The sequence below is a fragment of the Dromiciops gliroides genome, chromosome 1 (genome assembly GCF_019393635.1).
Source record: "Dromiciops gliroides isolate mDroGli1 chromosome 1, mDroGli1.pri, whole genome shotgun sequence".
In the NCBI taxonomy this organism is placed as follows: Eukaryota; Metazoa; Chordata; class Mammalia; order Microbiotheria; family Microbiotheriidae; genus Dromiciops; species Dromiciops gliroides.
In genome coordinates this window covers 32,703,136-32,728,423 of record NC_057861.1, presented here as the reverse complement: position 1 = coordinate 32,728,423, position 25,288 = coordinate 32,703,136, and the positions used below count along the sequence as shown (strand labels likewise).

At 49.5% G+C, this 25,288-nt stretch overlaps 1 protein-coding gene across 4 annotated transcripts; it reads left to right on the top strand.

The window, feature by feature from the left end:
* CDK2AP1 (cyclin dependent kinase 2 associated protein 1) lies at positions 1-24,760 on the top strand. Of its 4 annotated transcripts, none has more exons than XM_043981801.1 (4): positions 1-20; positions 15,601-15,698; positions 18,256-18,382; positions 23,938-24,760. In XM_043981801.1, the coding sequence occupies exons 2-4, from the start codon at positions 15,630-15,632 to the stop codon at positions 24,003-24,005; spliced, it is 264 nt and encodes an 87-aa protein (XP_043837736.1). In that variant the 5' UTR covers positions 1-20; positions 15,601-15,629; the 3' UTR covers positions 24,006-24,760. The 4 variants fall into 4 exon arrangements, with proteins under 4 accessions (XP_043837736.1, XP_043837729.1, XP_043837743.1 ...); XM_043981794.1 differs by lacking the exon at positions 1-20 and adding an exon at positions 2,326-2,344; XM_043981808.1 differs by lacking the exon at positions 1-20 and adding an exon at positions 4,510-4,657 and having other exon boundaries at positions 23,938-24,759.
* Positions 24,761-25,288: the final 528 nt, after the last annotated feature.

Below are 25,288 nucleotides of genomic sequence, written 5' to 3'. Positions count from 1 at the left end.
ACTGCTGTGTGCGCGAGCGAGTGCGTGGGGAAGGATCCCGTGTGGGCTCACGGCCGGGAGTGCCGGAGGACAAGGCAGCGTGGCGGGGGGACCCCGAGTTTGGAAAGGGATGTGTATGTGTGTGTGTGACTGGATGTGCGTGTGCAAATGGGAAACGATGAGACGAGGATGGAAAAGTGGATAGTTTTTAAAAAGCACGTGTGTAAAAGTGAGTGTGTCCGTGTGTGTGTGTGTGTGGGGGTCCAGGATATGGGGTGTAGGAGTCGGGTGGGGGGTGCTGATGGAAAGAGGGTCCCTGTGAAAAAGAAGGAAAGTGCCCAACGATGGTGGGAGTGGGGCAGTAAGTGTGGTTGGGAGCCGGCGTCTATGGTGCATGTATTTTATTGGGGTAGTGGGTAGTGAGGAGGCTGGGGTTCAGGGGAGGGCCTGGGGGTGCTGGTGAAGAGGTCGCATCTTGCTTCCACAGATTAGGAGCCACTGATCGTTTACTGCCAGGGTTGGCCCAGTGGTCTGGGGGGAGGGGGACTAGGATCGACAGGGACTGAAAGTTTGGAGGGGCCCGGTAAGTGGCCCCTCTGTCCTCCCAAGCAGAGTTCGGGGGTACCCTGGCCTAGAGAGGTCTAAAAAAAGGGAGGGAGCGGTGGGTCTGCCAGCTTGCTCCCAAGCAGGGCTTTTTCCTTTCTGGTGCCAGTTTGCGAAGAGCTTAAGGTCTGGGGAGAAAGAGTTGGAGAGGGGAGAGGGTGGGACCCAAGGAGCCTGGGTGTGCCTCGTGGAAGAGTCAGCCCGGCAGGGGGTTCTCTCCATTGGGAGGACGGGAATGGCCACTCTGGGACTGAGCTCCAACCCTGCTCACTGCCCCCTCGCGGTGCTGAACTCTGACCCTATCTACACCCAGTCTGGGGTGGGGGTAGAATTGCCAGGGAGTGGAGATGGGGAGGGAGAGAGCCCCAGATTTGGCCGAATCTCCGTGGGGGAGGGGCGGCGATGTCCCTGGGGATGGGGGGGGCACCCAGGTCAGCCCCCGTGCTCCCACCAGGTGTGGGCATGCGGTTGAAGGACAAAGAGAAAGTGGCCACCATGTTCCCCTTAAATATTTTTATCTCTGAGCTGGTGACCAGCTCCTGTCTCCCCCTAGGAAGACAGAGGCAATTGATTTTTATTTTATTTTTTGCTGACTGTCATTCAAGGTGTTTTTTTTGGAGGGTGGGGTAGCAGTTCATACAGGATAACCGCGTGCCCCCCCCCCAATCCTGGCTTTGGGGCCCGGCAGAAGGCTGTGTGTGGAGAGGGGAAGGAGAGTCGAGGAAGGGTCTTGGGCACCTCCTGCTCTAGCCTTGCCAGCACATCCCTGGATCTCCCAAATTCATTCCTTCTGACCTGCCCCATTTCCATCTAGGACCTAATATTTCCTTCTCCTTCCTCTTTGGGTCATTTTCCTTTTTCTCTCAATGGTCAGATGCCTCACGATCCTCAGATGCCACTTGTTCTTTTTTTGGGGGGGGGCTTCCCTTCTGCTCATCCCTGGGGTCCTTCTTGGTCATAGTCCTCATTCTTCTCCCCTTCCATCTGCATCCAAGATGGACTCTCTTTTCTCCTCTCCTCTCCTCTCTCCTCTCTCCCTCTCCTGTCATTATCCCTCACACACCAGCCCTGCCTCCTGCTAGTAGGAATGCCAGCCCGTGGCCTAAGGCCAAGAGAGTTAGACAAAGCCCGTCCTTCCCTTGCACATCTCACACTCCCAGTGACGTGACTGCAGCTCCAGCTCGGCCCCCTTTCCTTCCTTTCCTCCCTTCCCTTCCCTTCCCTTCCTCTCCCCTTCCCTTCCCTTCCCTGCCTTCCTTCGCAGCTGCAGCAGCCACCTCCACAGGGGCTCTGCCCCCCTTTCTGGACAGTGCCTGCGTCCTCCCCCCCTGGCTTGGCTGGGAGCAGACCTCCCTCTTGGGAGCCAGCCAGGACCCCAACTGGTCCTGTGGGGGTGGCTGGGAGGCCAGTGCTGGGGCTGGGGCTTTGTTTGGGCCCGAGGGGAAGGGGGGAGCAGGGGGCGGGCACAGCTCTCTCCTGCCCTGAAGATTTTCCTGTCCTTTGCCAACCCCTGTTTGGCTCCTGAGCCCTCCCAGAAATGCTGCGTCTGCCTCACACAGCGCTTCATTGTCTGGTATTTTCCAGAGAGGGCTGACGTGGAGTTCAGGGATTTCTTGGTTTCCACTCTCTTCCCATCTTGACCCCCTCCCTTCCTCCCTGCTCCTCCCCCCTCTCAGATCCCATGGGGTCATTTCTTTTCAATCTGCCTTCAGGCCCGAGTCCCTGGTGAGCTGTGCCCATTGATCATTGTTCTCAGCTTCAGGTCAGGGGGCCCCCCAGGAACCAGCATCCTAATGAGGACCAGACGGGGGAAAAAAGCCAGCCTGTTTGCTGACCTTTCTCTGGGACAGAGGATTATGGGGACTGCTGATGTTAGGTCTGGGGAGAACTCAAAACTTCTCCCTGGCCACTACCCACCCATCCCCCACCCACATTGGGACCCTCTCCCCCCCATGCCTCCCATCCCCCAATCCTGGAAGGCTTCCTGACTTGGGTGAATGGGAGGAGGCTGGGCTTCCTTTTCCTAGCCTGCCCCCTGTCCTTTAGCAGGGAGGAGAGGGAGAAGTTGGCTGGTTCTCTGTCATCCAGTCAGTACTGACTCCCTTCACCTGCACGAGGTTGGACAAAGCAGCCCACCAACAAGCATTCAGTTCATTTCAAACAGCAAGCATTTATTAGACTCCTACTGTGTGCCTACAACATCCTCCTATACTGTGCCTATATTCTTACACTGTTCCTAGGGACTGAAGCTATGGGGAGAAAGGAACCACAATTCCTAACTTTTCCCCCTCCCCCCCCCCATTCTGATTCTCTTGGGACTGTAAGGGGAAGAAGAGAAGGGAGAAGAGGTGAGAAGGAAGGGAAGTACAAGACTAGGGAGAAGAGAAGTGATACACAGTTCACTCCACCACTTACCACCCAGCCTCCCTTCCTGCTTAGGAGAAGCAGAAAGGGATTCCAGCCTCTCCAGATGCTGAGAACAATCACTCCCTCCCACCTTCCCCCATCACACCCCTGCCCCCTGCCCTCCCAGAGTAGCATAGACAAAGAGCAGGTCCCTAGATTCACCACTGATGAGAGGTCCCTGGCCGTGGCAAAAGGGCTGGTGTATGTGCTGGGGGTGGAGGGGGAGGAGGAGAAGGAGGAAGAGGACACTGGGGCTGAGCCTTGCAGCCTATGGCAATTATGCTAGACGAAGAAATTTCAGACTCCATCCTTCTGTCTCCCTGTGCCTCAGAGGGCACTCCTTCCTCACCTCAACCTCCCAGAGATGCCTCTTTGGGCTGTAGCTTCATTGAAAACTCAGCTCAGGTGCCTCATCCTACCAGAGACCTTTGCTGGTTTTTTGCTGGTGCCCATCCCCTCTGCCCCCAGTAATAGCTAACATTTATATAGCACTTACTATGTGCTGGACTCTGTGCTAAGCACTTTACAATTCTCTCATTTGATCCTCACAACAGCTCTGGGAGGGAGGTGCTATTATTATCCCTATTTTACAGATGAGGAAACTGAGGCAAATAGAGGATAAGTGACTTGTTCAGGGTCACACAGCTAGTAAGTCTCTGAGGTTGGTCCCCTGGCCCAGTACTTGATCCAACATAAAACTTAACCACCCCTTAACACATAGTAGAGACTTAATGGTTGATGGTCTAACGAATGAATGGACCCTTTTCTAGTCTTTTTAAAGCTTGTATGTTGTCCTCACATCAACCTCAGAAGGTAAGGTATTTTGGTATTATTATCTCTATTTTGCCCATGAGGACATTTAGGCACACATAGCTAGTAAGTGTCTGAGGCAGGATTCGAACCTAGGTCTTTCTACTCCAGGCTAGTATTTGTTACACCACCCTTGAAGGCCACCTTCAAAATGCAGAGGTAAAATTCTTTTCTCTGTTTAGGGTGAGAGCTGCCTTGCTTCACGGGCTTCTATCTATCCCCTTGTACTTGGGCATCACTGCCGCTGCCCAGGATGGCAGCACCTCCCTGCCCCAGGACCATCTCTCTTCCTGAATTTAAGAGGCACAAAATGACCAGGCTCCTGTTTACCTGGCAGAAGGAATGGGCCCAACAGGCCAGTGAGCTAGCGGGAGAGGCAGCCTGGGCTCAAGGACAGAAAGCCTTGCTGTGTGATCTCTGAGAACTCACTTTCCCCTACTGGACCTCAGTTTCCTTATTTGTTTAAGGAAACAAAAAAGGAAAAGAAAAAAAAAAGTGGTCCAATGAGATGGTCTCTGAAAGTCCCCTCCAATTTCTAAAATTTCCTGATCTTGAACTTTTCTCTCCCTCCCCCCACCCTGTTTCATTTTCTCCCTTCCCTCCCTGTCTCTAAGATCAGACAGTCCAGCTGGCCTGGCCAGCCCTGGCACCAGGACCTGCCCTTGGGGCCGAGCCTGGCTCTGCAGAGGCTGGTGGGTCTGTGTGCCTGGGAGTAGTGTCTCGAGGGTGTCCGAGTGCGTGTGGTTGTCCTGCTGCCTCTCACGGGTGGCGGCAGCTGGAGAAGGGGGGGGCTATTGCTCTCCCGCCCACCCCATTTGGGATGTGTGTGCGCGTGCAAAGGCGAGCTGCGGAGGAATAGGTACATTCTCCATGGTTACTGCTGTTTGTGATTCTGCAGGACACCCTTCGCCGGCTGGCTGGTGGCCACTCGTCGCTCCATTATGGGGGTGCATATGCTCAGGGTAAAGTAGATCCAGAGGCCCCCTCCCTGCCTTTGCTGCTGACAAGATCCCACTGAGCCAGCCAGGAAGTGGAATTGGGAGGGACGCCTGCTCTGCTGGGCCAGGCCGGGCACCGCAGGTTGAGGCTGGGCAGTGGGTGGGTCCTTCTGGTGATGGTTGTTGTGCCAAAGGGTCAGTCCTTGGTGGTGAGCCTGCCTACTTCAGGGCCTGACTTTCACTCAGCAGCCCTGCTTGGGGAAAGGCAGAGGGGGTGCCCCCAGCTGGTCCCTCCTGGTTTCGGATGGGGGACAGAGGACTGGATCTGAAGTCCAGGGCCCTGAATTAGAATCTGGCCACTGCCCCTTAACTACCTGGATGATCTTTAAGGCCAGTCACTTCACGTCTTAGAGGCCTCTGTTTCCTCATCATTAAAAGGGGGGGGTGGTACTGGATGTCACTTTTAGCTCCCAATTCTCTGATCCCCCTCACTTCCCCAGCCTCTGCCTTTCAGTCTTGTGGGGTTTGGGCCTCAGTTTCCCTAGGAAGAGATATAGTCTGGGCCGACAGAGGCCAAGCAAGGTTCCAGACAGAAGTCTAGAGGAAAGAGCCTACTGTCCTGAGAGGCTACAGAGAGGCTTTCTCTCCCAAGCTGGGCCTTATGACTTCTTTTTTTTTTGTTTTTGTTTTTGCGGGGCAATGGGGGTTAAGTGACTTGCCCAGGGTCACACAGCTAGTAAGTGTCAAGTGTCTGAGGCCGGATTTGAACTCAGGTACTCCTGAATCCAGGGCTGGTGCTTTATCCACTGCGCCAACCTAGCCGCCCCCCTTACGACTTCTTCCTAACCCCCAGAAGGAGCAGGGAACAGGCTTTCCTGGAAGTTGCCCCAGGCAGGGGCCTGGCAGGCAGCTCTCTGAGCTAACCCTTTCTGGGTTAGGGGTTTGTGTGTGGCGGGGGGGTGATGTTAGCTTGGAAAATTGTTTAGGGAATGATGCGGTGGGGGGGGGAGCATGGGAAGACGGGGGAAAACAAAAGACTTCCTTCCCTGTGTTCAGGTCACACTTTGATGCCCATTTACCAGTCTGACAGATGAACGATTGTGGGCTTCTCTCAGTAGAATGTAAACTACATTCTCTGCCCCCCCCCCAACCTTTTCTGTCTAGATGGGAAAGAGCTTACATCTCATCAGGGAAGACAGTGTGTATGTTTCTAAGTATATTAAAAATAAATACAGTGTAATGGGGGGAGGTAATCAGGAAGGGCTGCATGGAGGTGACTGCACCTGAGTTGAGCATTGAAAGAAACTAGGGATTCTAAGGGATGGTATTGAGGGGGGAGGGCATTTCAGGCATGGCCTCCTCCCCCATCCCCACTTCCTGCTTTAGTGCCAGGGCCTGCAGACTCTGCTGCCTGTACCCCCAAGCTGGGCTGCCCCCAGTGGAGGGGGGCAGTGGCTACCCCTGTCAGGAACCCTTGGGGTACAGACCCAGGTATGGGATGGGCTGGGGCTCCCTGAGGCCTGCTCTTTCTGCTTAGCATTGATTGGGCTGGGCACACAAAGGACTTGGCATTCTGGAAGCTCTTGGCAGTGTCCCATTCAGTTCTGGGTGCCACCTTATAGAAACGACAGATAAAAGAGAGTTTCTGGAGAACAATGGTGGGGTGAAGGAAGGTTCATAACATCTCTCACGTGTGTCCCTTCTCTGCACTCTCCTCCCCCTTTTCACTTTTTGCCTTGATAATTGCAATCGACTCCTGGTTTGACACCCTCCCCTGCCCCCTACTTCCAGCTTCTCCCTCTCCAGGGCATCATCCACACAGCCACAGAATTGATATTCCTAAAGCACAGATGTCACTCCCCTACTCAAGAACCTTCCATGACTCCCTATTGGTTCTCTCTGGCATTTAAAAGCCTTCACCATTTGTCTTCAGATCAAATGAGATAATATTTGTAAAGCACTTAGCACATTGCTTGGCGCATAGTAGGTGCTTAATAGATCCTTGTTTCCTCCCTCCTTATTTTCTGTTTAGCTCTCTAGACACATTCTTCTCTTTGAGATACCCTCCAGGTCAGCCAAACTAACATCTTCCTTGTTCTCCGTACACTAGGTTCCATTTCCCATCTCCATGCCTTTGTACAGGGTGTTGTCTGGAATGCTCTCCTTCCTCACCTCTGCCTCTGGCAAATCTTAGCTCCAACCAAGTCTTACTGCCACCCTGTACAAGGCCTTCTCCAGAGGGACTTGGCATTTCCTTCTCTGGGTACCAAGCCAAGCGTTTCCTCCCAATTGATTTTGTGAGCTCTTTGAGGGCAGGGCCTGTTGTGCTTGACTTTGTGTGCCCACCACTTTGAATGAATGTAGGCACTTAATACATGCTGATTGAATTGATTTAATCATGTCCGAGAGAGACAGAGACAGAGATGGAGAGAGGAGGGACAGAGAGACAGACAGGGAGAGAGACAGAGAGATGGAGAGAGGAGGGACAGAGAGAGACAGAGACAGAGAGATGGAAAGAGGAGGGACAGAGAGAGAGACAGACAGGGAGAGAGACAGAGAGATGGAGAGAGGAGGGACAGAGAGAGGAGGGACAGGGAGAGACAGAGACAGAGAGACAGAGAGAGAGAGACAGGGAGAGAGACAGAGAGATGGAGAGAGGAGGGACAGAGAGACAGACAGGGAGAGAGACAGAGACAGAGATGGAGAGAGGAGGGACAGAGAGAGACAGACAGGGAGAGAGACAGAGATGGAGAGAGGAGGGACAGGGAGAGACAGACAGAGAGAGACAGAGAGAGAGACAGACAGGGAGAGAGACAGAGAGATGGAGAGAGGAGGGACAGAGAGAGACAGAGAGACGGGAGAGAGACAGAGATGGAGAGAGGAGGGACAGAGAGAGAGACAGACAGGGAGAGAGATGGAGAGAGGAGGGACAGGGAGAGACAGAGACAAAGAGAGACAGAGAAAGACAGACAGGGAGAGAGACAGAGAGATGGAGAGAGGAGGGACAGAGAGAGACAGAGAGACGGGAGAGAGACAGAGACAGAGATGGAGAGAGGAGGGACAGAGAGAGAGACAGACAGGGAGAGAGATGGAGAGAGGAGGGACAGGGAGAGACAGAGACAGAGAGAGACAGAGAGAGAGACAGATAGGGAGAGAGACAGAGAGATGGAGAGAGGAGGGACAGACAGAGACAGAGAGATGGGAGAGAGACAGAGACAGAGATGGAGAGAGGAGGGACAGAGAGACAGACAGGGAGAGAGACAGAGATGGAGAGAGGAGGGACAGAGAGAGACAGAGAGAGAGACAGAGAGACAGGGAGAGAGGAGGGACAGAGAGAGAGACAGAGAGATGGAGAGAGGAGGGACAGAGAGAGACAGAGACAGAGAGATGGAGAGAGGAGGGACAGAGAGGGAGAGAGCCAGGAGTGTCCCAGCCCCTCTCCCCACCAGGCAGCCGTGTCCGCAGGTGAGATATGGGAGCATCGCAGCGTCTGGTGAAGCCACTGCTAGGCCAGCTCTGTCATGTCTTTGCTGGAAGATGGCACGGGGAGGCCACAGGGCCAGCGGAGCGGGTGTATTTAGGCCACCCAGCTCTGAAGCTTTTCTGGTTCGTATCACCCTGGTTAAAGATGAGGAAACTAAGGCTTAAGGAGGGCAGGAAATCTGCCCCAGGTGACATGGCAAGTGAAGCCGTGTAAATACGGGGCAGTTCTTGTCCTTATGGGACACGTCGTTCAGTGGAGCAGTTAAGCTGGGCACAGAACTGAGAGTAGCTGGCAGTGAGTACTGCGTGAGCCAAGCGGATCCTGGAGGCCTTGAGTGGCAGCAGGGGCAGCAGGCCACTTTAGAAAGAGCCTTGGCCTTGGGGCTGGAATTCGGGCTCTGCCCCTTGTGACTTTGAGCAAATGGCTGCCCCGGCTCTTTGTTTCCTCATCTGTAAGATGAGGGGGCTGGACTGGAAGCCTGTGACGCTGCTTGGCCCTCCAGTTCCCCCTACCAATGAGGGATAAGGTGTCACAGAGAACCTGGGCCTTGGAAGATGGGTAGGCTTTCTCTCCTCTCTCGACCATCCCCACTCATATGCCAGAGGGTTTTTCCTAAGGCGCAGGCCTGCCCCTGGCACAGCCTCCTCATCTCTGTCTGCTTTTGAGAATCCCCCGGGTTCTGTCCAGCTTCATCTCAAGGGCCACCTTCATCATGGGATCTTTCTTGACTTCTTTGCCTCCTCCCCCAAATTAGGCTCTTCTTTCTTTCTGTAATCGTCTTCTTTTAGGGGTGGCTAATTGGCTTAGTGTCTAGAGTACTGGGACCTGAGTTCAAATCCTGATAGGACACTCACTAGCTATGTGACCCTGGACAAATGGCTTAACCTTTGTCTGCCTCAGTTTCCCCATTTGCAAAATGAGGATGATAGCACCTACCTCCTAGGGGTTGTTGTGAAGCTCAAATGAGATCATATTTGTAAATCTTTTTTTTTTTTTTTTTTTAGTGACGCAGTTGGGGTTAAGTGACTTGCCCAGGGTCACACAGCTAGTAAGTGTTAAGTGTCTGAGGCTGGATTTGAACTCAGGTACTCCTGACTCCATGGCCGGTGCTTTATCCACTGCGCCACCTAGCTGCCCCTGTAAATCTTTTAACACCGTGCCTGGCACATGGTAGGCACTTCATAAATGCTTATTCCCTTCACTACCCTAATTTATGTGTGTATATACATCCATCCATCTATCCATACATACATGTGTAGTAGGGGATGGGTTCGATTGATCAAATTGATCGTGAGGCATCCCAAAGAATTACAAGACTCAGTGACTCAGTTTCCCAAGTTTTATTAGAAGACTGGTGGCCACAGGGAAAAGCACCCAAAGGAGATGGGTGTCTCGAATAGGGAGATGAAAAATGGTTATATTTATAGTGAGAAAGGTAGGTTATCTCCTCGTTATATTTTTTTTCTTTTTTGTGGAACAGTGGGGGTTAAGTGACTTGCCCAGGGTCACACAGCTAGTGTCAAGTGTCCGAAGCCGGATTTGAACTCAGGTCCTCCTGAATCCAGGGCTGGTGCTTTATCCACTGTGCTACCTAGCTGCCCCCTCCTCGTTACCTTAATCTCCTCCTTAGGGAGGTTCATATCCTAACTTGGACTTCCTGGAGTCCTAAGACATCCTCCAAGGTGGGTACCTATTTCACTAGGGGTGTGTTTTGGGGGTTTACACGTCATAAGGTGAACCTAAGGACACGTTTGGTCTTCCTGCGTGTGTTCCTAAAGACATGCTTAAACTTGTCAGAGCCAGAGGGTCTCTGTGTTTGTGAGATCTCTTTACTTAAGATCTGGTTTCTAGGTGTCCTGTCATCTAGGAATATTAATGGCTATTAGTGGTCCCTGGTTACCTTCCCAAAGCTTCTGGTGATATTGTTTGTTAATAATAACTTGAAGGGCAGCTAGGTGGCGCAGTGGATAGAGCACTGGCCTTGGAGTCAGGAATACCTGAGTTCAAATCCAGCCTCAGACACTTAACACTTATTAGCTGTGTGACCCTGGGCAAGTCACTTAACCCCAATTGCCTCACCTAAAAAAAAAATTAAAAAAAAAATAACTTGAACCCTCTTGGTTACTGTACTGTTGATAAAATCTCAAACCTTAGTTTCTCTGTTAACCCTTTTAGCCTCCTCTATCACATGGATACATATGCACATACCTATGCTTATATATATACATATGTATGTGTATATATACACACATATACATGCACACACATATATGCATATGTGCACACACACACACACATCTCCCCCATTGATTATAAACTCCTAGAAGGGAGGAACAACCATCCTTTTGTTTTCACCAAATACAGCATTTAGTCACAAGAGGTGCTTATTAAATGCTTGTTGATTGAATAGTTAGAAACAGTGGCTTTCCAGGTTGAATGGCATGGGCAAAAGGTATGGAGCTAGGAAAGTAAAATGGTTATTCAGGAACTAGAAAGTAGCCTGTTCTTGTGGGGACATAGGATGTGTGGAATGAATGACTGAATGAAATAAATAGCATGTACTCAACGCATACTGTGAGCCAAGTACTGTGCTAGAGATAAAAAAGCATGAGTTCCTTCCTTCCAGGTCTTACATTAGAATGGGGGGGGGGAGGTGGTAGTAGAGGGGTGGCCAGGGAAGGGTGTCTGGGATGGCGAGAAGTGGAACAATAAATAGGGCACCATTCCAGAGGCAGTGATGGTGTGGATTTGATCAGTTTTTCAGGACAAAAGGTGGAAATGGTGGGTGGGGTGGGGTGGGACAGGGCAGGGCTGGCAGAACCTAGGGTCAGCCTGAGTAAAAAGGCTTGGGCCCAGGGGCTTGAGAGCTGAGATCCAGCTTCACCATAGGATGGTCTCTGCAGGTTGGGTTGGTAGGGTAGAACAGTAACATGGAAAATGGCTGGGGGTGCAGGAGAATGGGCCTCATGGAGGGAGAGAGTGGGAGGTGAGGCTGGAAAGGTAAATTGGGCTCTGATTGTGGAGTGTCTGCAGTGCTGCACGGTCAGACATTGGGACTGGGTGGAATGCCTGGCCTCTCTAATAGCTAACATTTATAAAGTGCTAGGCACTGTAGCACTCTATAATTATTACCCCATTTGACCATCACCACAGTCCTGGAAGGGAGATGATATATTCCCATTTTACTATGAGGAAACTGAGGCAAACAGAGGATAAATGATTTGCCCAGGGTCACACAGTACTAAGTGTCTGAGGTCAGATTTGAACTTGGGTCTTCTTGACTAGGCCCAGTGCTTTAAGCACTCACCCACCAACCTGCCTCCTATGCAAACAGAAGTTCAGTGACTTGCCCGAGGTCTTACAGCTAGTAAGGGTCTGAAGCCAAATTTGAACTTGGGTCCTCCTGATTTCAGGCCCAGTGCTTTAACCACTGAGTCACCTAGCTGTGCCTAACATACCCCGGCATAGGGTAGGCATTTTAATACTGTTGGCTGAATCTGATTAAATTGGCCTAATTAGGTAGGTGATAACTGGAGAACACTGACTTGGGGGCCAGATGCTTCCTGCCTTTCACTCAGTCTCCCTTTCTGCCTCCCATTGAGGCTTTTTCTCATTATTTGATTTTACTTCCTAGAAACCAGTCTTCTTTGGTTGACTTTTGGGGGGAAGAATTAATCTTAAATAAAAAAAAAATTATTTCCATACATGGAGCAGAACCTAGAGGATTCTATAGGAAACTGAATTTCCATTTCATTCCACTTGCTTTTTTTTTTAAGTATATCATAAATGATAAACATTACTGTCTTTCTTTTTTTTTTTGCGGGGCAATGAGGGTTAAGTGACTTGCCCAGGGTCACACAGCTAGCAAGTGTCAAGTATCTGAGGCCAGATTTAAACTCAGGTCCTCCTGAATCCAGGGCTGGTGCTTTATCCACTGTGCCACCTAGCTTCCCCCTAAACATTACTTTCAAAACTTTCCTGCCTCATGGTGCTTTCTTCTTAATTTCTATTTGCATCTGTGCAGTTAAAAATGTTACAGTAGTCCTCTTTTTATCACTATTGCACCTCCTCCCCATTTCCCCATAAAACAGAAGAAAAAAAACCCCAAACGTTTTTAAGCTTAATGAAGTAAAAAGGGTCTACGTAGGGGTTATGTCCCCAAATGTTGATCTCTTTCTGCACCTTGTGTCTACCCCCACCCCCCTCAGTGATAACGGCCTTGCATGGATCAAAATTCTTTAATCTCCCAAAGATGGTTTTCTTTAGTGTTTAATTCCTTGAATAAATTGTTCTAGTTCTGCCCACTTTACTGTGTGTCTGTTCATAATACCCAGGATTCTCAGAAATCATCTCATTCATGATTTTTTACAGTGCACTTGTATTCCATTCCATTCACATACCATATTGTTGTTATTCTCTGACAGTCTAAAAGGCAGTGCAGTGTCTGGCACCCCCTCCCTTAGATTTGGCTCATTTTCCTTACCCCGACCCTCACCGCTTTTACAGTCTGCCCCTTTGGGATTGGAGAGTTTGTTTTGCTCCTGACTGTTCCGTCCCTCATATTATTATCTCTCTTAAGCACCTCCCCTCTCTGTCCTGCCTTGTTCCCGTTAGGTTTGATGTATTTCTACACCAAATCAAATGTCTCTGTGTGCATGTTTGATCTTCCTTTGTCTATTTTAAGAAGAAAGTGAGGTTCCTCTGATGCTTGCTCTCCTCACCCCTTCCTCCATGTTTACTCTTCTCATGTACTGCAGTTATGGAGAATAACAAGTTCCATCCCTCTTTCCCTTATTTTCTACACCATTGTATTCCTTTTAGCCTTCCTTCTTTTTCCTCTTCAAACCCTCAGAATAGACCCAGTCAGCCCCCAGGATTGATATTTTTTTCTTGTCACTTCCTCCTTTGAAGTGTCCCTTAAGGGACACACTTGTTTCTTCTCTATTAGGAATTTAGTACTGCATCATCATACAGTTTTCTTCCAATTGCTCAAATACATTTACCTTTATAGGTTCCTATGGACTCTTGTGTCTATGTTTTTAAAATCCTACTTAGCTCTGATCTCTTCATCAGAAATTATTGAAAAGCCTCTATTCCACTAATAATCTATAAAAAAAAAAACCCAACCCTGCTAATGATGATATTCATCTTTGTAAAGTTATTCTTAGTTGTAAGGCTCTATCTTTTGCCTTTAGGAATATTCTATTCCACGCTCTCCTGTTATTCTTTGTTGAAGCTACCAGCTCCTGTATGATCCTGACTGCCTCCTCGAATACTTGGTACCTGAGTTGCTTCTTTCTGGATAATTGCAATATTTTTTTTCTGTGATATAGGTACTCTGATTTTTGACTATAACATTCTCAGAACTTTTCCTTGTGAATTTCGTCTATCCTTACTCCCCTAATAGTTCTGAGCAATCGCCATTTATGATTTCTTGAAATATTGTACAAAGATTTTTTAAAAGCATATTTTTCAGAAAGCATAATGATTTGTATGTTATTTCTCCTTGATGTGTTTTCCAGTCTTTTGGGTTTATTTTAATATTTCTTGCTGTCTCACAGAGTTGTTGACTTGTTTGGTTTATTCTACTTTTCAGAGATTTAATTTCCCAGATAAAGTTTACCACTTTGTTTTCTAAGCTGTTTATTCTCCTAATTCTTTCATCTAGAGCCCCCCCTCCCCCCGCCTTCCCCCGCTTTCATCTAGAGCCCCCCCCCACCCCCCGCCTTCCCCTGCTTTCATCTAGAGCTTTTGAAAAATGTTGGATCTCTTGCTTTATTTCTAGGTATTCATGTAGCCCTTCTGGAAAATCCATTTTCCCCCTTTAATCTCTGCTTGAAGTTGTATTCACTCCTTTTGGGAGATTTGTATGTTTGTAGTCATTTTTGATACTGGTTGGTATTTCCTTTAACTTACTTATTTCTTTGGCTTTTAGTTCCTGATTTGGACCTTATTCTCAGGGTCATGGTTCAGTCCCTGCCTTGCTTTTGGGTGGGGTTTTTGACCCTCTTTGGGTTTACTTTGAAGCCCCCTAGGCCCCTATACTGACTTCCACCTCCCAAAGTCCCGCCCCCCCCCCCATTGTTGAGGTTCCTGATGCTGGATTTTCAGGACCTTCTCTGGAGTCTCAGTAGAGAGTATTAGGTAACTCAGACTGCCCCTCCCCCAGCGGATGTCAGTGATCCCCCTGTTGTCTAGGAGCTTTCAAGCTCCCCACCCCAGACCTTTCTCAGGGGAACCTTCTGCTCCTGCTGTCTTTGGGCACAGAGCTGTGTAGGCTCACGTGCCTGTCCCATCTCCAGAGATGGGAGATGCTAGCACTGGCTGTGCTGGAGGGGCCACCTTTCTTTTTTTGTTTGTTTTGTTTTGTTTTTAAGTGAGGCAATTGGGGTTAAGTGACTTGCCCAGGGTCACACAGCTAGTAAGTGTTAAGTGTCTGAGACCAGATTTGAACTCAGGTCCTCCTGACTCCAGGGCTTGTGCTCTATCCACTGTACCACCTAGCTGTCCTGGGGCCACCTTTCTTATCCCCATGGGCTTCTGGCTGACGTATGATGGCAGAAACTCATTGGATGTTTAAAAATCATTCCTTTGTTGCCTTTTAACCACTTTCTGCCAGAAAATTATTATTTGGGGGGGGGGCGGGACAATGAGGGTTAATTGACTTGCCCAGGGTCACACAGCTAGCAAGTGCCAAATGCCTGAAGCCGGATTTCAACACAGGTCCTCCTGACTCCAGGGCTCGTACTCTATCCACTGGGCCACCCCACTGCCCTTGTTTTCATACTTCTAAGCAGAGTTAAATCAATTGTTGTTGGTAGGAAATGAGGGCTTGGCCAAGCCAGGAGCCTCTGCTTTGTTTCCAATCTGTCCAGAAACCAATCCCAGGGTATAGAGGCACTTGTAGATTTCAGGTCAAAAAAGGAAGTTCACCTCAGTTTCTTCATCTGTAAAATGGGGTCTGGGATGCTTATAGCTATTTTCTTAATGGGGGTCGTTGTGAGGATTTTTTTTTTAAGATTGCATATATGATTTCACTAGTATATAAGAAACTCGCACTGAGGAAACTCCCTCTGCCAATGTAGAGCAGTACTTCTGCAACGTATAGCCTTTGAAGAGTTGCCTGAGGAATGGAGAGATTAAGTGACTTGTCCAGGGTCACACAACCAGGACATGTCAGAGTGGGGCTTGACCGTCTGGACGGCGGCCTGCTCTCTCTTTGCCACCAGGACTTGCTGACCTCCCAGAGCAACAGAATCCTGGAAATAAACAGATTAGGCCAGAAAAGGAGGGTGGAGGTGGGAGGGGTCCCTTTGAAGGTGGATGGTGATTCCAGGCCTCTGGTGGTAATTCTTGTCATCATTTCCCTTCCTTCTAAAGCTGGGAGTGTCCATTCTCCTTCTGCTAGCATGGCGGCGTCCACCCAGTACCGGCAGCTGATCAATGACTATGGGCCCCCATCTCTAGGCTATACCCAGGTAAGGCATGGCTTCTTTACTCTCTTTTTGGGCTATTTTAGGCCTGAGAGATGGGAAGGTGGGGGATGCGAGGGCAGGGGAGCTAGCCACTATGCTCTGGGGGTTCTAGCTCTACACGGAGAGGATGACTGCGGTGAACTTCTTAAAATGGTCGTGTTCTACGAGGATGCATCTGTAAAGATGGCTGGACAAGCAGAAGGCTCATGAGCCCTTATCCACATCCAGCAAGCGTATGAGGCACATGGCATGGGGCTGAATAGTGTCCATAGCCTGGTGGCACTAAATAGGGAGAGCTTCCCCGGAGGAGGTGGAGGGTTTAGAGCAAGGCCTGAAAAGGAGAAGGCATCCCAGGCCTCATATGTTTTTTCAAAAGCTAGCTTCCTGATTCCCTGGGGCCCCAGCTTGGTTCCTGGTGGAAAAAGGCAGGACTGGGTTGGAGTCGTTTTATCTGCCCCCAGATCCACGGCTTGGGATGGCTGCTAATGTGCCTATGTCCACGTTGGCCAGGATGGCTGGAGGGAAAATAGGGCATGTCAGGCTTTACTTCTATGTTCTGCAGTAGACGCCTAGTAACAAAAGGCCAGAGGCCTTCCCTCCCCATCTGGCACAAGTAACTGTGGGCTTGAAAAGTGACTCCAGGACCAGCGGCAAGGCCCAAGGCAGATCCTTCCAACTGGCACCCTTGCGCTAAGATAGCTGAGGAGTCTCTTGTGAGTCAGTGGTGTTCCCTAGGAGGCCTGGCATGCCCCACAAGGAAGAGCAGTACCTTATCCAGGAAAGGTGGCTTTTGGGTCCCTAACTCTAGGACCCTCTTCTGAGAACGGGAGCCAGGGGCCCGGCAGCTCCCCCCATCGGCTGGAGCTGGGTGGTCAAACTTGGAGCAGGGCTCCCCCTGCTCTAGCGGGCCAGAGCATGGTTTCAGAGGCAGGGACATTATGACATATCAGGCTCAACAACCCGGCCATTCAGAGGTGGGGCCATTGTTCCTCGGAACACAGAAGCCCACAGCTGGTGGGTTCAGAGCTCACAAGCTCTTCATGCCCCGCCAAGCCTTCTTGTCCCAGGAAGAGAAGCAGGCAAGGGCTAGGGAGCGCGACCGGCTCAAAAAGCGTCGCAAACGGGAGGACAGCCTCAAGAGGAGCCTGGAGAGGCAGAGAAATGCAGAGGCCATGAAGCGCCGGCGGGAAGATGAGAAGGAAAGGGAGAAGGAGCGCAGGAAGGACCGAGAGGCCAAGAGGAGGCGCAGGGAGAATGTGGAGGAGAGGGAGAAGGAGCGGAAGAAAGACCGGGAGGCCAAGAAGAGGCGGAGGAGGGAGAAGAAAGAAGAGAGGGAGAAAGCACTGTACCAAGATGTGGTTGCCCTGATGCAGCTGTGGGACAGGGAGGAGGAGGAAGAGGAAGAGGACAAGGAAGGGGAAAGAGAGGAGGAGGAAGAGGAAGAGGAGGAAAGGAGAGAGAAAGAACAAATGTCTGTGTGCCTGGGGAGCCCGGCGTCATTGATCTGGGTGCTTGCTTTGTGGTACTCTGTAATTTGTGGGGGGAAAGATTTATTATTATTTTTTTGGAGGATCATCTTGATAGCCATTTTTATTTGTTTTTGTTTTGGGGGGTTAAGTGACTTGCCCAGGGTCACACAGCTAGTAAGCATCAAGTGTCTAAGGTCAAATATAAACTCAGGTCCTCCTGACTCCAGGGCTGGTGCTCCATCCACTGTGCCACCTAGCTGCCCGATAGCTATTTTTAGAGCCCAGTTCCTCCCACTTGGCTCTGGTCCCAAATCTCTGCTGTTGGGGCGGGGCACTTTCCCCAGCTCCTATTGCTCCCTCTAAGAGAGCAGAGTTGTGCTACCTGCAGAGTGATCATCTTACTCATTTACACTAGGCAGGGGGGTGTAGGCACAGAGAGGTATGAGACTTTGCTCAGGATCACACAGCAGAGCTGGGAATCCTTCTCCTGTCTCAGAGATCCCAAAGGGTAGATTGGTATAGACCTGGATGGGTCTTGGGAGGCCATCTAGTGCAACACCCCCATTTTATAGATGAGGGATGTGACTTGCCTAAGGTCACACTGGTAATAAATGACAGACCCAAGACTGGACGCCTGGTCCCATCCCAGGCTGCCTTCCTGACTCCCACTTCTTGGGTTTCTCTTTCTCGGGGCCATATGGATTTCCCATCATCCTTTTCCTCACATGCCCTGCCCACCCAAAGGTCTGCTTACCATCGTGCTGCTGCATGGGTGGGTGGGGGTATCCTGGGAGGGAGGGTGATCAGGGTGCCCACCCCTGGCTCTCTGATGTCGTCCTGTCTCTGGCAGCTGCTGGGGTACAACACAACCCAGCTGGGGGCCTCGGCTTGTCCACAGTCATTCTTTTTATTTTTCCTGGTGAGGCAGTTGGGGTTAAGTGACTTGCCCAGGGTCACACAGCTAGTAAGCGTCAAGTGTCTGAGGCTGGATCTGAATTCAGGTCCTGACTCCAGGGCCGGTGCTCTATCCACTGCAGCACCACCTAGCTGCCCCCCCCCCAGTCATTCTTATAACTTCTCTCTGCCTCTAGGCTCCTGGGAGCAGCCAGGTACCCCAAAGCAAATATGCAGAACTTCTAGCTATCATTGAAGAGCTAGGGAAAGAGATCAGACCCACGTATGCAGGGAGCAAAAGCGCCATGGAGAGGCTAAAACGAGGTAAGTATTGGGTGGGCTCTGGGCACAGCCCCGGGGGATGGGATGGGGGGCAGTTTACTTGAGGGGATTAGAATCATAAAATACAAAGGAGGGACGGAGCATAGGTTCAGAGCACCAGAGCTGGAAGGGACCTTAGACCAACCCCCTTCCTTTATGGATGAGGAAACTGAGGCACAGAAAGATTAAGGGATTGCCCAGGCTCACAAAGAGTGGCAGAGCTGGGATTAAAATTCAGGTCCTCTTGTTGTTGTTTTTGGCTTTGGAAACCTATCTGGCTCTGGGCTACAAGGAACACCAAGGAAGAGACCTGTTCTCCTGTTAACTAGTGAAGAATCCTGGCATCATAGTTTTGGTTTTTTTGGGTGGGGCAATGAGGGTTAAGTGACTTGCCCAGGGTCACATAGCTAGTAAGTGTCAAGTGTCTGAGGTTGGATTTGAACTCAGGCCCTTCTGAATCCAGGGCTGGTGGTTTACCCCTGTACCACCTCTCCCCCCCCCCCTCCCGCCCCCGCCCCCGGCATCATAGTCTTAGAACTGGAAGGTAGATCCAGCTTTGGATTAGAGAAGATGCAGGCTTGAATCCTGCCTGAGACATGTATTAGCTGTTCTTTCACCTGACTCAGCCTCAGTTTCCTCATCTGTAAAATGGAATGAGATGGCCAATTGCTTGCCACCTCAGGGAGGTAGGGAAGGAGGGATAAAAAACTGGAACCCAAAACTATAAAAAAATTTTTTTATTACATTTACAAAAATGGAATGAGAAATCCCATGTGTGAAATGGGAATGATAATAGCACCTACCTCTCAGGGTGGTTGTGTGGATCAGATGAGGGCATATGCTTAAAGGGCTTGTTGGTGGTGGTGGGGCAGCTAGGTGGCTAGAGTGGCAGGCCTGGAGTCAGGAAGATTTGAGTTCAAATCCTGCCTCAGACATTTCCTAGCTGTGTGACCCTGGGCAAGTCACTTAACCTTGTTTGCCTCAATTCCTCATCTGTCAAATGAGCTGGAGGAGGGAATGGCAAAGCACTCCAGTCCCTTTGCCAAGGAAACCTCAAATGGGGTCATGAGCCAGACACAACTGAAAAACAGCAATAACAACCACCTCTTGGTGGCTGTGAGGATCAGATGAGATCATTTTGGTAAAAGGCTTAGTAGACATTAAAAAGCTGTCGAAATGGGAGATATTATTAGTCTAGCTTCAGTTTCAAGTGTGGAGGCCCCTTCTACCATTGCAGACTGGCACCTGCTCTTAAAATGGTTTTACTGCTGAGGGAAAGGAAGGGACGGTGATTTGCCCAGGGTCCCAGAGGCGGTAAGCAGCAGAGCTGGGATTCGAACCCAGTGTTGGCTCCAGATGGAGACCCTGGCTTAGGTGGCAGGATGATTTGGAGGCCTACCTCCCAGGCTCACCACAGACTTGGGCACACGGGGCCATGTGGTGCCAGGCTCCAGGCCTTTCTCCCCAGCAAAATACCCTGTGTAAGGGGAATTTTTATGTCTTGCTGGAGTCCATCTGGTTCTTGCCACGGAAGCTTAGTCTCAGCTCGCCTGTGGTTCAGTTAGTTGACATTGGTCCCAGCCCCAGAGCAGTGAGTGCCAAGGAAAACAGCCCTCCCCTTGGCAACAAAGCCCTCATCTTGGCGAGGTGAGTGACCTCTTCCTAGTGGGCAGGCTGGCTTCCTGAAAAGAGGCCATTCCCCTGGAATGGGCATGGCTTTCTCTCCCAAGGGGCCACATCCTGGGGTGGGTGTGCAGAAAGGGTGGCACTGAGGAGCTCCACAGTGGGCATTTCCTGCTGGGCTTCCTTTAGCATGAGCCTGAGTGTGGGATACAGGGCCAGGGAACCTTTTAGGATTGTTGAGCCTCCAAGAGGATTGGATGAAAGAAAGGGATGGCTAGAGTGAAAATATGACTGGGTGATTGCAGAGGCCACCTAAGTAGGTTGCTACCTTATGCTAAAAAAAGGGGGGGGGAACCTTTCTAATTTAAAAGGTAGCGGTTCAGAGGAGTAAAAGCCTGGGGTTTGGGGGCAGGGGCAGGGTTAGAGGTGCAGACTTTAAACAAGCTGACCCTCACCAAAGGACCTAGACCAAAGAGGACATCTGAGCTTAAGACTCAGAGCGAGGAGGAACCTCAGAGAGGGCATCTGGTTGTCTCCCCCCTGTCCACCTGACATTTTACAGACAGGTAAACTGAAGCCTGTTACGGGCAGGTCCCTTCTGATGCTTGAGAGTCTCAGATACGCCAGTGGTTTAATGAACTGAAAAGACATGGCAGCCCATGTGCTGTAAGGAAGGTGTGTGAGGCTCTCCCCAAGATGCATTGCTCAGTGACTTCCACTTTCCTGGATGGGTAGGGGGGACATCACAACACCCCTTTAAGTTTAACCTGTGTTACTGATATTTTCTCCATCACTTTCTCCAGTCTAGAACAATCTAGAAGACAATAAATCAAGCTAGGATTTGTAGCTTGGCAGGTTTTCAAGGGGTAAATGCTCACGTTGAAAATTCAACAGTCAGTGAATGTGAGCCAGTGTGAGCCATCTCTAGCACAGCTGGGGGGCAGGGGTTATATGGGGTTTCATGAAGGGGTCAATCCTGGTACAGTTTAGCATCTTTGTCATTATGGGTTGGGATGCAGAGACTGCTTAGCTTGCTGCTCAGTCTGTACAGCTGGGTCACCTCTGAGCATGTCTCGGGAGAATAATAATAGTAATGTCATATCTGGCATTTCTGTGGCATTTATTGTGCGGTAAGTACTTTTACAAATAGTTCATTTGATTCTCCCAACCACCTTGGGAGGTAGGGGTTCATTAGCATCCCCATTTTACAGATGACGAAACTGAGGCAGGCAGGTTACGTGACTTGCCCAGAGTCACATAGCACTCGGGTTTTCCTCACGCTAGGCCCCCAAGCTCTATCCACTGAGCCACCTGGCTGCCTTTTTATAAACGAAGCTAAATGGGTCATGGAGAACAAACAGGATTGGGGGAGGGGGGTGATGACTGCAAAGGACTAAGGCAAATGGAAACAAAAGATGAAAGAGTCAGGTCCTCTTTTCATTCCCAGTATGACAGAAAAAGAGCATACCTCCCATGGGGCTTCCTTCACCCCTTGGAAGCCTGATTGGGGCATGGAGGTGACCTTAGCTGGTGAAGGTTGTACCAGTGGAATGGCATGGCTTAGGCCTGTGGTGGGAAGACCAGCCTGCCTGTTCTGGGAGAGGCTCCTGATCAGAATGTTGGTCCTGGGGTGAAGAGTATATTGGATTTAGCAGCTGTCTGTCTGCATTAGTGCAGGGAATAGATCTGCTGACAGATCCTGGGGCCTTGAATAAAGTACAATAGGACCCAGGGAAGGACCCAGTGGGTAGAGCAGTGGACCTGGAATCAGGAAGGCCCGAGTTCTAATCCTGTATGTCCTAACTGTGTGACCCTGGTAAAGTCACAACTTTTGTCTGCCTCATTTTCCTCATCTGTTAAATGGGGATGATAACAGCTCCCACCTCCCTGGTGGCTGTAAGGAACAAATGAGAGATGATTAAGGCGCTGTGTGAGTGCTAGCTACCATCATGGAAGGCAGAGGAAAGAAGTGTATTAGGATGGCAGGCTATCAAGCTAGAGCAGGAAGGAACCTTAGGGACCCTTCATTTTACAGATGAGACAACTGAGGTGCAGAGAGGCTGCATAACTTACTCAGCAAAGATCATCTATTGATTAGAGCTGGAAGGGACCTTACTTTACAGATGAGGGAACTGAGGCTGAGAGAAACCCAAGACTTGCCCAAGGACACACAGGCCATTGTTGCCAGGAGCAGGATTTGAACCCAGGTCTTCTGACTTCAGAGTCAGTTTGCTATGTCCTTAATGATGCAGTAACTCATTTAAGTGCTGAAGCACGTGCCTGCTTTGGGAGAGCCTGCAGAAACCCTGGGCTGGAGGAATTCTGCTCCTCTCCCTGGGACTAGCATTTCCCCCGCCAAAGCCCTCTGTGATTACAGGGGCATCTCATAGGAATGGAGACTTGGGGGCAACCTGGGCTTTTCCAAGTCTATGCTGGCAGTACAGACCCTCTAACAGGCTCTCCACGCTTAGAAGATGTGGATCATGGATGGACTGTGGCCACTGTGAGGGGTGGCTTGAGGAACTTTGGAGTTCAGCATCACAAAGTCCGTAGGATCACAGATCTTGAGCTGGGAGGGCCTCAGAGGCCAGCTAGCCCAGCCCCCTCATCTTTCATGGGGGTAGCTAAGTGGTGCAGTAGATAGAGCCCTGGACTTAGTCAGGAAGACCTGTTTGAATTCTGCCTAGCTGTGTGACTCTGGTTAAGTCAGTTAACCTCTGCTTGCCTCAGTTTCCTCATCTATAAAATGGGGATAATAATGGCAGTTAACTCACAGTGTTGTGAAGACCAAGTGAGATAGATGATCCTTGTAAAGTGATTTGCAAACTTTAAAAATGCTAGGTAATTGCTAACTCTTGTTTTTTTCTTTTGAACCTTCAAAAAATGATTAAGAAGTATTTATTTTCTCTCATCTCCCCCTTCTTCACCAATTGGAAAAAAAAAAAAAAGGAAAGAAAACTCTTTTAACAAATCTGCATAATCAAAGACATTCCTGCATTGGCCGTATCCACAAATGTAGGTTTCATTCATGATCTTGAATCCATCACTTCTTTCAGACCAGTTGGTGGTTATTACACATGAGGAAATTGAGGCTCAGGGCATTTTAAGTGACTTGCCCAAGTTCACTGCTAATCACTATTTGGGTATTTATTTTTTTAAAAAAGCCACACTAGGGGCAGCTAGGTGGCGCAGTAGATAGAGCGCTGGCCCTGGAGTCAGGAGTATCTGGGTTCAAATCCAGCCTCAGACACTTGACACTTACTAGCTGTGTGACCCTGGGCAAGTCACTTAACCCCAATTGCCTCACTAAAAAAAAAAAAAAAAAAGCCACACTAGCTGTGTGACCCTGGGCAAATCACTTAACCCTCACTGCCCTGCCCCGCCGCCAAAAGCCACAGCAACTCATGAAACCTAGGGGAGGGGTTGCAATCTAGGGAAGTAACAGGTAGGCCTAGAGCTCTGTGGGTGTCCCCTTGGGTTCTCCATAGCAATAGATAGGGTGGAAGGGATGGAGAGGCCCAGGGAGATTAGGACACTTTGCAGTCAGTAAATGGCCATATCAAGATTTGAACTCAGCCTCTGGTCCCAAATCCAGCACACTTTATACCACTCCATCAGAACGTGCTTCTTGCCTGGACTGTGAGAAGCAGGCAGAGGTGTAATCTTCTTGCTTGAAGATAGCCCCAACCAAGGAAGAACGTCCAGGCTCTACCTACTTCCCCAGCTGTCTCTAGGGCAGGCTACAATAGGATGGATAGCCACCTGTTTGGGGGCATTGAGGCAGACTTTTGGATGGGCCAGCTGACCCCTTTGGCTTCTTGCCAGGATTGAGGTTTCAGGCAGGGTCTTCCCATCCTCTTCTGGTACTGATTTGGCTCTAGCAGCCGTCTGTCACATGAGTTCAATTATTTCCATCCTCTTGCTTCCTTTTCCAGGCATCATTCACGCTCGCGGATTAGTCCGGGAATGCCTGGCAGAGACTGAAAGAAACGCAAGATCCTAGCCTCCCACTTCACTTCCAAAGTTTTCCATTTCTTTGTGAAGAAGAAAGAATAACACTTATTCCTCTGGTGACTTTCAAAACATTCATATGAATCTCTTATTTTGAATGGTCCAAAAGTTTGGGTTCTTTCTCCTTTTCTTCCTCCCATCCCCACCACAGTCTGTAAGGATAGAAAAAAAGGCAATTTTGCATTGCATTAGAAGTAGTTAGGAACAACCTAGGTCACTTGTTTTTTATTTTAAAAAAAGCATTGAGTCCAGAAACTGCATGTAGAAAGTTCGCTTATGTTGCTGCCAGCTATAGTTTATTGCCCTGCTAACCTGTCCCAATCTTTGATTTTCCTCTTTGAGTACACTTAAAACATCACCCAAAGTGTCGTTCTTTGCACCTTTTCTGGAATCTCCAATAACTCTTAAGGTTTTTTTCACGAGTCAGTGCCAATGGGCAGTTGGCTGTCTCTGGTTAGGGCCCTGTGACAGAGACCCTGCTTTGAAAAATAACATGGGGTTTGTTTTGGTTTTGGTTTCGGTGTGTGAGCATTTGCATGATTGTTTGTGCTTTGAAGTCAATTTAAAATGCATGAGCTATAAATACAGAGGACTGATCAGCCTACTAAAAAATTAAGAACCCAGATAGTTACTTTTCAGACGAAGACTGTAGATTTCATGTCTTGAGTTTGCCATAGAATAATTAAAAAAAATCTGGATAAATGACTAAAACTGTTATGTGCATCTTTGTATGTATTTATTACTTGATGTAATAAAGCTTATTTTCATTAACAATTTGTATCAAACGTATGTGGGTTTGCTTTCATTTTGGAGGTGCTGCATAAAATGACAGATTGTTTGGGAGCAGGGCCAGTCAAGGAGATGGGGCTCGCTTGAACTGGGGACACCCAAGGAAGGCGTTGATGTGGCATGATCCAGCTTCCAAAGCCTCTTGGGCAGAGGTAGTAAGAGACAACAGGCTTAGAGTGAGAGAGTGATGTAAAGGTTGATTTGCATGAGTTACAAAGAGGGGGAAGATACAGACTTATGACTATTAAGTTGATCCTCCTAAATACTAAAGTCCTGGATCTCAGGAGGGAGCCTTCTTAGCTCCATTCTACATGGCGATTATAGACACTGAAAAGTATGGACACATGCAGAATGGAGAAGCAGTTCTAACATCTTCTTTGACAAGTGGTAAGTTTTGGAAACTTCATTGATTTTGTTTGGTCACATCGGACAAACCCACCCGACTTATACTAATTTTGAAAAGCAAAACAGGATAAAGGAGTGAGA

Bases quoted from the DNA above. Each gene is read 5' to 3' on its own strand.
- CDK2AP1 (XM_043981801.1), top strand. From the start codon at position 15,630: ATGGCGGCGTCCACCCAGTACCGGCAGCTGATCAATGACTATGGGCCC. The intron at 15,699-18,255 runs GTAAGGCATGGC...CTCTGCCTCTAG, and splicing joins CATCTCTAGGCTATACCCAG to GCTCCTGGGAGCAGCCAGGT. The intron at 18,383-23,937 runs GTAAGTATTGGG...TTCCTTTTCCAG, and splicing joins CATGGAGAGGCTAAAACGAG to GCATCATTCACGCTCGCGGA.